The following is a 15,981-nucleotide window of genomic DNA, read 5'->3' as shown; positions in this document are numbered from 1 at the left end:
AGGGGTCTCTATGGGGAACGCCGTCAGTTTGACCCGTGTCTGAAGCATACATACAAAAACACCACCTGTTGGCCGGCGACAGCCTATGACGTCACTACCGGCGCGACCACAGTATAAAGGGGCACCGGGAAAATACGTCATTCACTTCGTCGTCTGAAGCTTGTGTCCAAAGCATGGCACCGAGCCTAGAGCAGCGAGCAGTGCACCGAGCAGTGTCTCGTTCCCTTCTCAGGGAACCATGGTTACATACGTAACCCGAGACATTCCCTTTCGAGGGAACTTCGAACTGCGTCCTCTAGGGGTCGCTATGGGGAACAGAATACCCATGCCACCATGCTGAGGGGAGTACAAGCCAAGCACAAAAGGTGAGCACTAAGTACCAACTCTACCGGTCTAAGGGAGTTGCCCCTGGGACAGTTAGACAGCTGTCAGTGACATTATCCCCTACGGCCAAAGACCCGAGCTGCATACCCTAAAAAACTTATCCTGTTGAGGGCCGGGACTCCCGGACATAGGGTAGAGCTTGAAGGCTTAGAATCATAAGAAAAGATTCCTTTAAGGGGATACGGCCAAGTGCCTAGGATAGTAGCTAGGTCCTGGCCTGTCACCCAGGGGCTACTGCTTGCTCTGCACGAGCTCGCTGAGGGAACTGTCTCAACAGACCCTTGGTAATAACCCACTGTTCAAGCCCAGAAACATTGGGAGAAATAAGTAGAGTGGGGCCCAAGGTGAAACCGGGGCCTAACCAACCCAAAGAAAGGGCACGAAGCCGCAGAGCGTAACCCATACCGTACAGGTTTTTAGAAAGAACGCAAAACACTTGAGGTGCGATCTTACCACAATGTGGCTTTCAGAAAGTGCACAGAGACTAGCGTGCGCACTTACCATAACATGGATTTGTAAACACTGTTCTAGGGAGCAAAGTGTAACAGGGTCACAGAGCTCTGGGGAGCAGAAAACTCAACTCTCAGGATGAGAGGGAAACTCCAACGCTCAGGGAGGAGCAGCGTGCTCGAAAGAGACCCTCAGAGTGAGTGGAGCACTGCCAAACACACCATGAGATCAGCCTAAGGGGAAGGGCAAAGAAAGGGCCTGACCCGTTGGCATGACTGCACGGTGGATCCCACAGAGCAGAGAATCCAATTCTCAGGTTGAGAGAGAAACTCAGACGCTCGGAAGGGAGCAGCATGCTCATAGGTGACCCTCTATGGCAGGGATTTCCAACCTTTTTTACACCACGGACCGGTTACGGTTTGAAAAAACTCTTGCGGACCGGGGGTGGGGGGTTGTTGTTGTGGATGGTTTTTAAAACAGGTCGATTCAGGTCGGTTATCAGCACATGTTGAAGTATATTCGTCTCTTGAGAATATGCAGCATTAGAAAACTCCATCAGTTTTTTTTACTTTCACTTTCTGTATGACTGAAGTTAAGACGTATTGCGCAAAGTTTGCACTTTGCTGTTGTGATATCAATTGGCTCGCCTTCATGGTTTAAAACAGAAATATTTCCAGTATTGCGACGTAACTGCAACCCCCCATGCATATGTATCTTAAACGCAGGGATACATGAAAGAGGAATCAAATCGCTATGCCGCGCTGTCTGAAACACGTCTCTATGCTTGTGCTGTACTGGCACACACCCGAAGCGCGCACAAGCATAGAGACGTGTTTCAGACAGCGCGGCATACCGATTTGATCAACTGGGATACGTTTAAGCCCTAATAGCCTATATGACAGATCAGAGCAATCTTTTATTTACTGATTTAACATGAAATCGTCAAATTGCTACTCTATATCAATCGCATACAACGAAAATACAGAATAATTAGAAAAATAATTTACGCACAATAAATAACAGAGCATCGTATCTATTCTCATTTTCCCCAGAACGTTCTCGCGACCCGGTAGGAATTCTTCCACGGCCCGGTAGTGGGTCGCGATCCAGTGGTTGGGGACCTCTGCTCTATGGTGAGGGGAGCAATTCTAGCTCGACCAACAAGGAGAGCAACCCAACAGTGAGGCATAGAGAGGCCTAACAACCTGAGGCTGCGGAATGACAGAGCTCTGGAGAGCGGAGAACTTAACTCTCAGCATGAGAGGGAACTCAGACGCTCAGAGGGAGCGACATGCTCAAAGGTGACCCTCTATGATGAGGGGAGCAAAGCTAGCTCGATCAATAAGGAGAGCAACCTAACAGGGAGGCAGAGAGAGGCCTAGCAACCTGAGGTCGCTGAATCACAGAGCTCTGGGAAGCGGAGAACTCAACTCTCAGAATGAGAGGGAACTCAGACGTTCAGAAGGGAGCGGCATGCTCAAAGGTGACCCTCTAAGGTGAGGGGAACAATGCTAGCTCGACCAACAAGGAGAGCAACCTAACAGGGAGGCAAGAGAGGCCTAACAACCTGAGGCTCCTGAATGACAGGGCTCTGGGGAGCGGAGAACTCAACTCTCAGAATGAGAGGGAACTCAGACACTCTGGCGCCTGGTGAAGGCAATGCTCAAGTTATCCCAAAGGGTGAGGAGAGTACTGCCAGGCTCAGCCCACTCAGATGACACATCAGAGAGACAGCAAGCAAACGGTTGTCTAATGATGCTGTCATGGAACTCAAACAGTAAAGAGAATGGTGCTGGCCCAGGGGCAGGTTCCTTCTGGTTACACCCTAAATCAGCAGGTGATGGCACACTAGCTAGCCTGAAAAACCCCCGGTAAGCCGTCCAAAGAGGATGCCACAAGGGTGGGCTATCCTTACACCCTAGCAAGGGGAAGCACACTTTAGGCAAGGGCTCAGCGAGATCGCTACTTAAAAACCCCAGGAAGGGGAGCAGTCCCTGAGCTAGCACATAGATATCCTCACATAGCCATGCACCTTTCCTAACACCAGTGGCAGGCGTCCCCTGCCAAGAAACTGATAGTAAAAAGACCTGCGGGTCCTGGAATTGCAGTGCTGAAGACCTGATGACCAAGGAGGCTCCCACAGAAACCTACGACTGGGCCACACGATCCAGGTGTATGAGGCCAGGAACAGGGTTCTCATCCTAGCCTGGATCTAGTATCAACGAGTGAGGTCATCACTGCACTGAGTCGAAGGCAAGAGGTGAAAACACACAAAACGCTAGGTCCCAGAATACTGCAAAGAATGGCTACACAATACCAGTGAACCGTATAACTGGATCGTACTCATCCATCCATGGTTCCTGCGCATGAGATCAGTCCTGGAGGCGAAGTCCGAAGAGTCGGGTCCAGACCATCATTAAGGTAGTTTCTATGAAACATAGAACCTAACCAAAACATCATAAGTCCAGCATAGAGACTGCAATGTTTTTCAAGCGCAGGTTTCTAGGTTCCCACCTAACCTCGGTCAGGTGGAATTAACGGTGGTTGTAGGGGAATTAGAGAGGGGAAGATGAGGGCAGATGACAGGCCCCCCGAGGGAAGGGAGTAGATGTTCAAAGTCTTACTCTGGCCCGGACGAGAGTGTTGAGAACACCTCATCTGGATCACCTCCCTCAGGTCTTGCCTACCTCTCTTTGACCCGCGCCTCCCTCTAGCTCTACCCGCAGACGGGGGAGGGGGACGAGTCTCGACACTAGCCTTCTGTGCCCATCTCTGATCCCCAGACGGAGATGGGCCAGGACCCCTGTGTTGTTCGGGCTCAGACCTGGACCTTCTTGGAATGAAGGTTTTGAAGGCCGCTGAGCGTGCCTTCGCCTCCCTAAACTTCTCGACCACCATCTCGACGGAGGTACCGAAAAGCTCGGAAAGCGAGACGGGAGCATCGAGAAGAAAGCCTTTCTCTTTCTTACCAATGTCTGCCAGATTCACCCACAGATGTCTCTCCGTTACCACCATAGACCTGCCCATAGCAGTGATGGCTTGTTTAGTGGCACGGAGAGCCAAATCCGTGGTGCGGCGCAGCTCAGCTACTTCATCAGGTGACAAGCCCTGACCCTTATCCAGGTCTTTCGGCAGATCAGCCTTGTATGCCTGAAGCACGGCCATCGTGTGCAACGAAGCGACAGCCTGACCTGCTGCTGCGTATGCCCTGCCATTTAAGCGAGATGTTTCCTGAAGGGGATTAGATGGCAAGGAGGGAGCCTTGAGAGAGGATGTCTCGCCCACAGAGAGATCCACAGGGGCATCCCCTCATAGACGTTTTCACACATCCCCTGAATGTTAGCATTCCCAAACAAAAGACGCAAAGATCGTGTGTGTCATCAGGTGTCAAATTACGAGGACACGGATGCACACATCTCTTAAACGCCTTGCTGGTTGCTCGCCATGGTAACAGTAGAAAATTGCTCTTACCAGTAGAATGCACGCTTCAAACAAAACAGTCACTGAAGATGAAGAAGAGAATGACGTATTTTCCCGGTGCCCCTTTATACTGTGGTCGCGCCGGTAGTGACGTCATAGGCTGTCGCCGGCCAACAAGTGATTTGTATGTACGCTTCAGACACGGGTCACTTTGACGGCGTTCCCCATAGCGACCCCTAGAGGACGCAGTTCGAAGTTCCCTCGAAAGGGAATGACCTTTTCTTTTATATATTTCAGTAAGTACAGGTCAGAATAAGTATGTAGTTAAAAATGGTGAAATAATGTTCCATGTTCATTCAGTGTAAAATAAATAAATATATATTTTACACTGGATGAAGATGAAACATTATTTCACCCATTTTTAGATATTTTCACAAAAGATATTTGAAACATTCAAGTAGAGAGTTTATTTGCATATGCTTTCTGTGTATATCAAATCACTATTTTTGTAAGTTTAATTTGATGTGGACACCAAAATGGGATGTCTACATATAAAATATAAAATTGACCAAAAAATCTAATTGCTGCATGTAAATGCAATTGAATAAAGACACTTTTTTAAAACTCTGTTGCAGTCGCTTTTAAATAATATTACAAGTATAGGATCAAAGTCATGTGAAATATTGTAGAGAAGGTAGCCCTTCTGAGACAGACCCATGAATTCAGCTCTGATTTTGACAGGTACTGTTACAGACAACAGCTCTATGATTATTCATAATGATATTATATATGACTGATGGTGTGTGTTGATTACATCAGACCTCTGGAGCTGCTTTATTGCATTAGATCAGAGTCTTTCTAAGCACAGATGCTCTTTAATATCAGTAAAGACACACATATATTGTAGATACCTGACATACAAACACTATTTTGTACTAATGATTGCTGTTATCATTAAAGCAGGGACTTCATTCAAGAATTCCTCTTCAAAAAGTTAAAGTGTTGATCATTTTTCCTGCAGAAAACTTCCTGTTGCAGCCGGAGGATATCTGGATGCTGGATGCGGATGAGTCCATTACCCGGCAGGCTTTGCGGCGTCCCAGCAGACCGGATCACCTGGACTTCCTGAGAATCACGCCGCCGGAGGACGACATCATCGGAGACACTCCGTACAATCCCAAACTCGGATTAACGGTGAGTCGGTCAGCGCTGGGATGAGATTAATGTACCCTAGACTTCTGCATTTATTCTTCATGGTAACTGTGATCTCAGACTTTTTATCTCTGAATTCTAACTTTATATTTCACAATTCTTTTTTTTCTGAATTTATATCTCTGAATTGTGACTTTTTTCTCTGAATTCTGACTTTATATCTCATAATTCTGATTGTATATCTCACAATTCTGACATTTGTTTCCCTGAATTCTGATTTTATATCACAATTCTGCATTTTTTTCTGAATTTATATCTGAATTTTGACTTTATATTTCACAATTCTTTTTTTCTGAATTTATATCTCTGAATTCTGACTATTTTCTCTGAATTCTGATTTAATATCTCACAGTTCTGATTTTATATCTCACAATTCTGACTTTATCTCATAATTCTGATTGTATATCTCACAATTCTGACTTTTTTTCTCTGAATTCCGATTTTTTATCTCACAGTTCTGATTTTATATCTCACAATTCTGATTTTATATCTCACAGTTCTGATTTTATATCTCATAAATACAGAAAAAAAAATTGTATCTCTGAATTCTGACTTTCTATCTCATAATTCTGACTTTATATTTCACAATACGTTTTCTGACTTTTTTCTCTGAATTCTGATTTTATATCTCATAATTCTGACTTTTTTTCTCTGAATTCTGACTTTATATCTCATAATTCTAATTGTATATCTCATAATTCTGCCATTTATCTCATAATTATGATTTTTATATCTCATAATTCTGATTGTATATCTCACAATTCTGATTTTATATCTCACAATTCTGACTTTTTATCTCATAATTCTGATTGTATATCTCACAATTCTGATTTTATATCTCAGTTCTGATTTTATATCTCACAATTATTTTTTTCTGCATTTATATCTCTGAATTCTGACTTTATATCTCATAATTCTGACTTTATATTTCACAATTCTTTTTTTCTGAATTTATGTCTCTGAATTCTGACTTTTTTTCTCTGAATTCTGTTTTATATCTCACAATTCTGAGTTTTTTCTGAATTTATATCTCTGAATTCTGACTTTATATTTCACAATTCTTTTTTTCTGAATTTATATCTCTGAATTCTGACTTTTACTCTGAATTCTGATTGTATATCTCACAATTCTGAGTTTTTTCTGAATTTATATCTCTGAATTCTGACTTTATATCTCATAATTCTGATTGAATATCTCACAATTCTGACTTTTTTCTCTGAATTCTGACTTTATATCTCACAATTCTGACTTTTTTCTCTGAATACTGCCTATATATCGCAATTCTGACTTTATATTTCACAATTCTTTTTTTCTGAATTTATATCTCTGAATTCTGACTTTTTTCTCTGAATTCTGACTTTATCTCATAATTCTGATTGTATATCTCACAATTCTGACTTTTTTCTCTGAATTCTGATTTTATATCTCACAATTCTGCATTTTTTCTGAATTTATATCTGAATTCTGACTTTATATCTCACAATTCTTACTTTTTTCTGAATTTATATCTCTGAATTCTGACTTTATTTCTCATAATTCTGATTTTATATCTCACAATTCTGACTTTTTTCTGAAGTTATATCTGAATTCTGACTTTATATTTCAAAATTCTTTTTTTCCTGAATTCATATCTCTGAATTCTGACTTTATATCTCACAATTCTTACTTTTTTCTGAATTTATATCTCTGAATTCTGACTTTATTTCTCATAATTCTGATTTTATATCTCACAATTCTGACTTTTTTCTGAAGTTATATCTGAATTCTGACTTTATATTTCAAAATTCTTTTTTTCTGACTTTTTTTCTCTGAATTCTGACTTTTTCTGAATTTATATCTCTGAATTCTGACTTTGTTCTCTGAATTCTAACTTTATATCTCATAATTCTGATTGTATATCTCACAAATCTATCTTTTTTTTCTCTGAATTTTGATTTAATATCTCACAGTTCTGATTTTATATCTCACATTCTGATTGTATATCTCACAATTCTGACTTTTGTTCTCTGAATTCTGAGTGTATATCTCACAATTCTGACTTTTTTCTGAATTTATATCTCTGAATTCTGACTTTATATTTCACAATTCTTTTTTTCTGAATTTATATCTCTGAATTCTGACTTTATATCTCATAATTCTGATTGTATATCTCACAATTCTGACTTTTTTTTCTCTGAATTCTGATTTGATATCTCACAGTTCTGATTGTATATCTCACAATTCTGACTTTTTTCTGAATTTATATCTCTGAATTCTGACTTTATATTTCACAATTCTTTTTGTTCTGAATGTATATCTCACAATTCTGACTTTTTTTCTCTGAATTCTGAGTTTAACTTCCACAATCCTATATTTTTGTTTCTGCCACGAAAAAAAAAAAAAACCTTTTACATTTTGTATCTCACAATTCTGACTTTTGTTCTCGCAGTTATGAGTTTATAACTCTGAATCTCAGAATTGTAAGAAACAAAGTACAAATTGTGAGATAAAAAGTCACAATTACCCTTATTATTTTATCCCGTGGCGGAAACAGGCTTTCATACATAAGAGACTTATAATTGAGAACCTTTAAGAATTATTGTTTTTATAGAACATCTATTGTTCTTATTTAGTTTTTGTCATGTTTCGTTGCTCATCTGTGAACATTCTGAGAGTTTTTATCTCCTAAATGATGACAAAACACAAACAGATACTAAATAACCAGATGTGCATGACAGACATAACAAATAGTTTCCTTCAGTGTTCAGAAACACTTAGGCCTAGTTCCTCTGGACTTGTGGACTAAAGCTTACACACACACACACACACACACACACACACACACACACTCACAGGCTTTGTGTAAGAAGTCTTTCAGGTCCAGAGGGCATGTCAGTAAATCCAGATTTCTCAACTCAGTGAGACGCTGGAGACTCATTTGTTTTTTAGAGGCAGGTCTGACTGATTCAGCAGCAGAACATGTTAATAACTGCACTGAGAAACTCCACACGTCTGAATAATCCTCCCTTTATACACTAAAATATGTTATAAGGGCGTTTTATTTATGTTCCCATAACGTAATACAATCATACTTTCTTGAATGTTCTCTGAAATGTTTTAGAAACATTGTTTCTGGATTTTGCAAACATTAAGGGAATATTCCATTTTGCAAACATTGTTACTTTTTAACGTTACTTTTGAATGCTCTCAGAACATTTTTTGAATGTCTGACTGAAGTGTTTCAGGAAAAACATTCCATTCATGATGTATTAATAATGTTTTTGTGCTAACGTTGAGAGAACATTATTAAGACCAGATAACTTTTAATGAAACATTACTACAAGAATGTTTGCTCATAACTTTAAGAGAACCCTCTGAGAAAGTTCCCTGAGTTAGCTGGGTTCACATGGGACACTGTTTACACCCTGTGTGTGTGTGTGTGTGTGTGTGTGTGTGTGTAAAGCTGAGTGAAATGCCAGCATACCGACACACCCTCGACGCGCCTGAATCTGACCGCACTGGAAAACACACTGATCCCAGATCAGATTAGAAGGGCGTAACACACACACACACACACACACACACACACCACAGTGAGCAGCAAATGTCAGATGAAATGACTGAACGATCAAGCCTTTGTCTCAGAACTATCAGACGGCGTGTAGTTTGGGTGCTTATGATATCTGGTCCTACAGGTTAAACTAACTGCTTCTACACCAGCGCCGGAGACTTTGTGGTAGTTTGTCATTGTTGTTCTCAGTAACATTAACAATAGACATGAACTTCTCCTGACAGGTTACTGTTATTTATAGAGTCGACTCAGACTATTCACAACACTGACAAAATAATACTTTGGTCCACCTTAAAAAAAAATACATCTTGATACAGCCTAATTTATTTATTTTTTTTTCAAATTATACAGTATTTATGGTTTGGTTCTGATTTAATATTAATAAAAATATAGATTTTCCCAAAGACAAAAACATTCATACGAAGCAAAAAAGCCTATATATATATATATTAAAAATAATAATAAAATTAAACAAAAAAAAACACCATACAAAAACATTTATTATATTATATTATAATATATTATATTATATTATATCTTTTTACAACTTTATTTCACCATAGAAAGCTAAATTGGTTATAATAAGCAAGGCAAGTTTATTTATATAACACATTTCATAAACAATGGTGATTCAAAGTCCTTTACATTAAAAATATTTATCATAGCATACATAAGAAATTAAAAATAACAATTAAAGCAAAGAATAAAAATTATTAAAAATATGAAAGTATTATATATTCTTATATATAATAAAAATGATTATTAAATATTCACAAGATAAGTTGAAGCTAAAACTAAAAACATTTGTTTGTCAGTGTTTAATTTAGTTTGCTTATTGCAATGTCCTTTTTTAATATTTATGTTTTATGTTTTGCACATTAAAATATTATTATTAATATTATTTAAACTGAATTGTTTCTTTTTTAGGAGCTTTAGTTTATATGGTGTTTCTTGTTCTTAAGGCAGTAAGTTCATAAGCGCTGGTTCTCTTGCATAAGAAGAGCTCAGAAGAGGCCGGACTGCTTATAATGTAGGCCACTACACATGCAGAACTAATTCAGCTCTGTATTCTGGTTTCGGTAGATGGACTAGTTTCCTCTGAACCGAAGCGTGGGTTCCGGCTGAACTTTGGCACATGTTGTTGTTGTTGTTGTTTCATTAAGACCCTCTTTTCTTCGGCATGAATTTCCTTTCTTCCTGAAACATGTGACGAACAGTCGGTGAAGTTGAGCGGGATCTTTGCCAGATCACTGTGACGACCGGAGCGTTTGGGTTCTGGAGCAGAATGTGTTCAGAGAAACACAACGAACACACAGACCTGATGTTCTGGGTTCAGATCCGTCACGAAGAGAATGTTTAAAACACGTTGTCAGATTTATTCATTTATACCTTTTTTGCCTTTATAATATATTTTATTATTTTCTAACTTCAAATTTTTTCATCTCTTTATATTATAAAAACTTTTAAAATATGTATTGGTTAAATATGATATGAATAAATATTTATACTTGTATTATTATTATTATATTTTATGTGTATTTTTATTATTTAAGTTTTATTTTAAATTATTAAACATTTTTATTGCTATTGAAATATTTTATAAACATGTATATTTATATTCGGATAATATTTTTGTGTATTTTTATTTTTATTATTTTAAGGATTATGTTAATGTTACATAAATATTATGGAAATATTTCAAGATTTCAAGATTTTTAGATCTTAAATATTATTTATTTTTATTATACTCTGTATGCATTATATGCATACTCTTATATTCTATGCACATTTTGTTGCTTTTTATTGTTAATATATAAAAAAAAAAAATTAAATAAATATATATATATATATATAATGTTTTTATGGTTGCATAAATATGATTACAAATTTTATATTTTTATGTGTATATTATATATATATATATATATAATATACAATATATATAATGTAGGTCACAATATAATATATATATATATTAGTGGTGTCAAAATTAGCGAGTTAATGCAGTCGATTAATTTTTTCAGTTTAGCGCGTTAAAAATGTTTAAGGCAATTAATACAGGGGCGGGGCTAGGGTTGGCCACCCCACTCACAACTGCTGCCTCTGTCTCTTTCTCTCTTGACAAGAAGTGCATTTATTCAGTCACAGAGCGTCTTTACGAGCACATCAAACAGGAGACATTTCAGACAAAACTGTCATGCATGTAATATATTTCATATGAGTCACATTTAAGAACATGTGTCTGAAATGTTCTTCAAAACCGTCCTGGAGCAGCCCAGCACTGTCTCACTCATCTAACACACCCGATTTAACTCGTCAGCTCATTAGAAGAGACTTTAAGACCTGAAGTAGGTCAAAAAGGTGAAGTTGAGAGAAAATATGATGCATCCGTGTCATGTTCAGCAGAGGAAATAACAGAAATAACAGCCAAAATAACCTGATAACCAGCTGCTGTGATGTCTATCAATCAAAGGACAAAAATAACTTTTATAGTTTTAAAGGTCCCATGGCATGAAAATGTCACTTTATGAGGTTTTTTAACATTAATATGAGTTCCCCAAGCCTGACTATGGTCCCCCAGTGGCTAGAAATGGCGATAGGTGTAAACCGAGCCCTGGGTATCCTGCTTCGGCTTTGAGAAAATGAAAGCTCAGATGGCCCGATCTGGAATCTTCCCTTTATGTCGTCATACGGGGAAAGGTTCCCTCCCCTTTCTCAGCTTTGACCGCCCATGAGAAAATGAGCTACGCCCGTGCGAGGCGAGCAAGAGACATCATGGCTCAAAGTCGCTAGGTTTGTTAGTATGTACCTGTTATAGGAAGAAAGCCGCCTAAAGGGTCTGAAAGTTACTAAATATTGTTCTAAAGTCGCGCTCGTGTGTGTGAGACGCGGGAGCTGATGGCAGCGGGCGGTGGATATATTGCGGTCCGCCCAGGTAAAGTCTATGTGTGGGAAACACTGACCGTATCCAGACACAATATTTTAAACTAACCATTCGGAGACGTCCTGCTGTAGCCGCTGAGTTGCAACTTCTTCATCCGGTGCTTCTCCATCCGGATCAGATTCTGGGTCAAACTGAAAAGCTTGAAGGACTGCGTGTCTACGAGGCATTGCGATACATCCACTGTCAACATTAGCACATGGTACCGTGGCCACAAGCTGCAGGCCACACCCACCCTCCACCTTGCCCCGCCTCTCTCCTCCTCATTGGCATTTAAAGCTACAGACACAGAAATGGCTCGTCCTGAGGAAAGCTCATTTTGGGACTGGCTCGTAGTGGCTGAAATACTGCACCAAGGCTGAATTTCGGGAAGGAGACTTCAGATACAGTACTAGGGACCACTTAGGCCTAAATAAAAGCATCCAAAAACAGCATGTCATGGGACCTTTAAGGGTTCATTTAGAATTTAGAACTTCAATTTCAATTTCTGTATATTTCTGCTGAAGGGCACAGGTAAATATGACGTTTATTATAATGGGTTTATGTGAAGATAGTGTTAAGCTCACTTAAATTAGAAGTTATTTGATTAAAGTCTAATAAATATTAAAATTGATAGCTCTCAATTATACTATAATGTTAAATATTGAGGGGGGGGGCAATTTTATAGAGAAATCAGTAGTATTGATATCAGTGATACTGGCCTTCAGTCATTTAAAAAATATACTGTCTTTATGTTGTTTGTACATTAATTTGAAGATTGAATGTGAAATTATTGCAATACAATACTTTAATGTTAGGTGGGATTAATCGCAATTAATTTCAGAAAAATGTACGATTAATTAGTTAATTAGTTTTTTTAATTAAATATATATACATACACACACACACACACCTTTTATGTGTTAATGAAAACCTCTCATAGCGCATTTATGTTGTGTCCTGCACAATTTTAAGATGTCTCTGGTTTTCTAATCTGCTTCCAGTCTCTCACCGCAGGAAATAGTTCAGTAAGTTTGCAGAACACTGATTCTCTCTGCAAGCGTGATTCAGTATTCAAGCACTACAGGTCAGCGCTATAGCAACAGAGAGGAGTGGCCAGTGACCTCAGCAGAGCTGATTAAAGCCACTGTTGTAATAGTGAAGCTCCGCCCACTCCACCTGACCCTGCAGGAGATTACAGAGAGAGAGACACATCTCAGTAACCAGACACTCGCAGGTGAATATCTTCCAGGTTCACTGCTGAACAGAGACAGAGGGAGTGGTTAGAGAGAAAGTAATCAGACCTGCGTGACTCCCTACTCTCCAAAGACAGCGCTGAACTTTCTCCAGGAGAAACACAAGCCTCTGCCGGAGCAGGAAGTGCTCTGGAAAAAACCCTCAGGAATGTTTAAGGGAAATATCTGGAGCTCGTATCCGTTAGATCTGTAAGTTTCCTTGAACTAGTTCAACACTTTAGACTCTCTGTTTGGTTTCTCTCATTGGAGAATCACACTGAACTGCACTAAAACTACTTCTGGAGCAAAAGTGTTTCCAAATGCAAAGCCGGGGATTTTCAGGCACAGAAATCTTTTGTTTTCTCCGGTCTGTGAAACTAGAGCGCATGCAGGTCGAAGTAAAACCACACTAAGTATGCAGCTATTGGGTGTCACCTCATAGCATTCGATGCAAACAGCGATATGGATTCAAAGCACACTGGGATCTCTTCAAGGTTTTCCACGTCTGATGAGACGACGGCTGTGTTGACGTCATTTCGAACATTACCTGTTGAAGATGCTAATGGTTATAATGGAGTAGCAGATGCTTCGAGACCGAAATCTGGAGATGGTTTGGAGGAAGACGTGGACCGGTCTTCTGATCCGTATCTGGTGCAGGTGACCCGAGTGGAGACGTACATCGACGATGAGGAAGACGCCACAGGCCTTCAGAGAAGGTCAGAGCAACCAAACTATTACTTTTTCCTGGTTTTCCAGGACAAATATCTGAATATTCTTAAATCAAGATGCATTTACTTGAAGTAAAATGACAGCTTTCTTTCTGTAGGGCTTTATACAGTACAGATGGTGTCAAAGCAGCTTCACAGAAATAGCTAAATCAATTTGTAAACTCAGATTCAAGACAGTAGTGTCTTTATTCAGCTCAAGTCAGTTCTGATCAATAACAGCTAGAGGCAGCTCTATAGAGATATTACTTATATGTGACCCTGGAGCACGAAACCAGTCATAAGGGTCAAGTTTTGTTATGATCGGACAATATTTGTCTGAGATACAACTATTAGAAAATCTGGAATCTGAGGGAGCAAAAAAATCTAAATATTGAGAAAATCTCCTTTAAAGTTGTTCAAATGAAGTTCTTAGCAATGCATATTACTAATCAAAAATGAAGTTTTGATATATTTATGGTAGGAAATTTACTAAATATCTTCATGGAACATGATCTTAATATCCTAATGATTTTTGTCATAAAAGAGAAATGTATAATTTTGATCCATACAATGTATTGTTGTCTATTGCTACAAATATACCTGTGTTACTGATGACTGCTTTTGTGCTGCAGGGACATATATAAGGGTATGTTTACATGACAACAGTGTACTAAATACAGTTTTTCGAATACAGACAACAAAAAACAAAATCCCCGAAATCCCCGTTCACATGAATCCACAAAAATGGCTTAAAAACGATATAATGCATGTCACTTTCACTATGCAAACACGTAATACACACACCCCATTTACAAGTTTGCTATTTGTGTAGTCGACATGAAGACGTAATGATCAAAAATGTGCACGTTTTCAAAAGTTTGCATTTTCAGGCCACCTAAACAAGTTTGTTGTGAAATGAATGACTAAGAAGTTGAAAATGGTGTCGTGTAAATGCCCCTCATGATGTTAGTTCTTGTTTTCTGAAAGAGTGTACCAAAATTAAGTGAGTTTTTGCTTAAAACAAGAAACAAATATCTTGAGAAACAAACTTTGTTGAAAATACTTTGGGGTTCCGGGTTAAAAATGGCCTTTTAAAAGTTGATTGTAAATCTCTCCCTATGCTATATTATCAGCAAATCATTACTATATTTTCAGTTTGTTTTCTTAGCACAGGTTTTGTGTCTTTTTGATATGAGGTTATGCACCTCAGGTTTTGCCTATGATCCATCAGTTCCAAAAACAAACAGAAAACCTGTGCTTATTGAAAGACAAATAACTGAGAAATAATATAGCAAAACGGAAACAAAAATAAAAAATAATAATAATAATAAGCCATTTTTGTGGGATAATTTTTACTGATAATTTTTGACAAGCAACACTACAAGTGTAACCAAAAAAATAAATAAATAAAATAAATAAATTGAAAAATAAATAAATTGAATCCAACATTTAGAAATAATATAGTATAGTGGGACAACAAATAAAAAATAATAATATTTAATAATAATAAGCCATTTTTGTGGGATAATTTTTACTGATACTTTTTGACCAGCAACACTACAAGTGTAACCAAAAATAAAATAAATAAAATTGAATAAAAAAATAAAAAAATAAATTGAATCCAACATTTGGAAATAATATAGTATAGCGAGACAAAAAAATATTAATATTTAATAATAATATAATAAGAAGAAATTTTTGTGGGATAATTTTTGCTTTTAATTTTTGACAAGCAGCACCACAAGTGTTAATAATAAATAATAATAAATCTTTTTTTTTTTTCAGAAGTTGTTTTATCCTTAGTGAGCAAAGTCAGTAAGTTTTAGTCCAATACTTTAACATTAACTAGTATTTTCAGGAAAAAGAAAATGCCACAAAATAATTAGGGTTAATTAAAAGAGTAAACAAGTTTATTTATAGATTATTTAGGATTAAACCCCTCTGACCAATATTTTTTACTTGTTTTAAGCAAAAACTTTGATGCTTTTTTTCCTTAATTTTTTTTAAAATAATAAATACTGTGTCTTGTAATAATTATGATTTTTGTACTGGAAAACAAGACAAAAATAATTTTTGCAGTGTGAGTTTTGGTAAATATGAGTG

The 15,981-nt window shown here is 37.9% G+C and overlaps 1 protein-coding gene across 2 annotated transcripts in view; it reads left to right on the top strand.

Moving 5' to 3' along the window:
• LOC306850622 (formin) overlaps window positions 1-15,981 on the top strand; it is a 97,227-nt gene that overhangs the window by 10,453 nt on the left and 70,793 nt on the right. The window contains exon 3 of one of the 2 annotated variants that reach the window (XM_079386344.1): window positions 5,276-5,448. In XM_079386344.1, the coding sequence (XP_079242470.1) occupies window positions 5,276-5,448 (173 nt within the window). Of the gene's footprint in view, window positions 1-5,275; window positions 5,449-13,147; window positions 13,888-15,981 lie in introns of those variants that run through there. The other variant, XM_079386345.1, reaches the window with a different exon arrangement.

This window comes from Barbus barbus (assembly GCF_936440315.1).
Source record: "Barbus barbus genome assembly, chromosome: 30".
Classification (NCBI taxonomy): Eukaryota; Metazoa; Chordata; class Actinopteri; order Cypriniformes; family Cyprinidae; genus Barbus; species Barbus barbus.
Note: the sequence above shows the minus strand (reverse complement) of the source record. Positions and strands in the feature narration are given on the sequence as shown.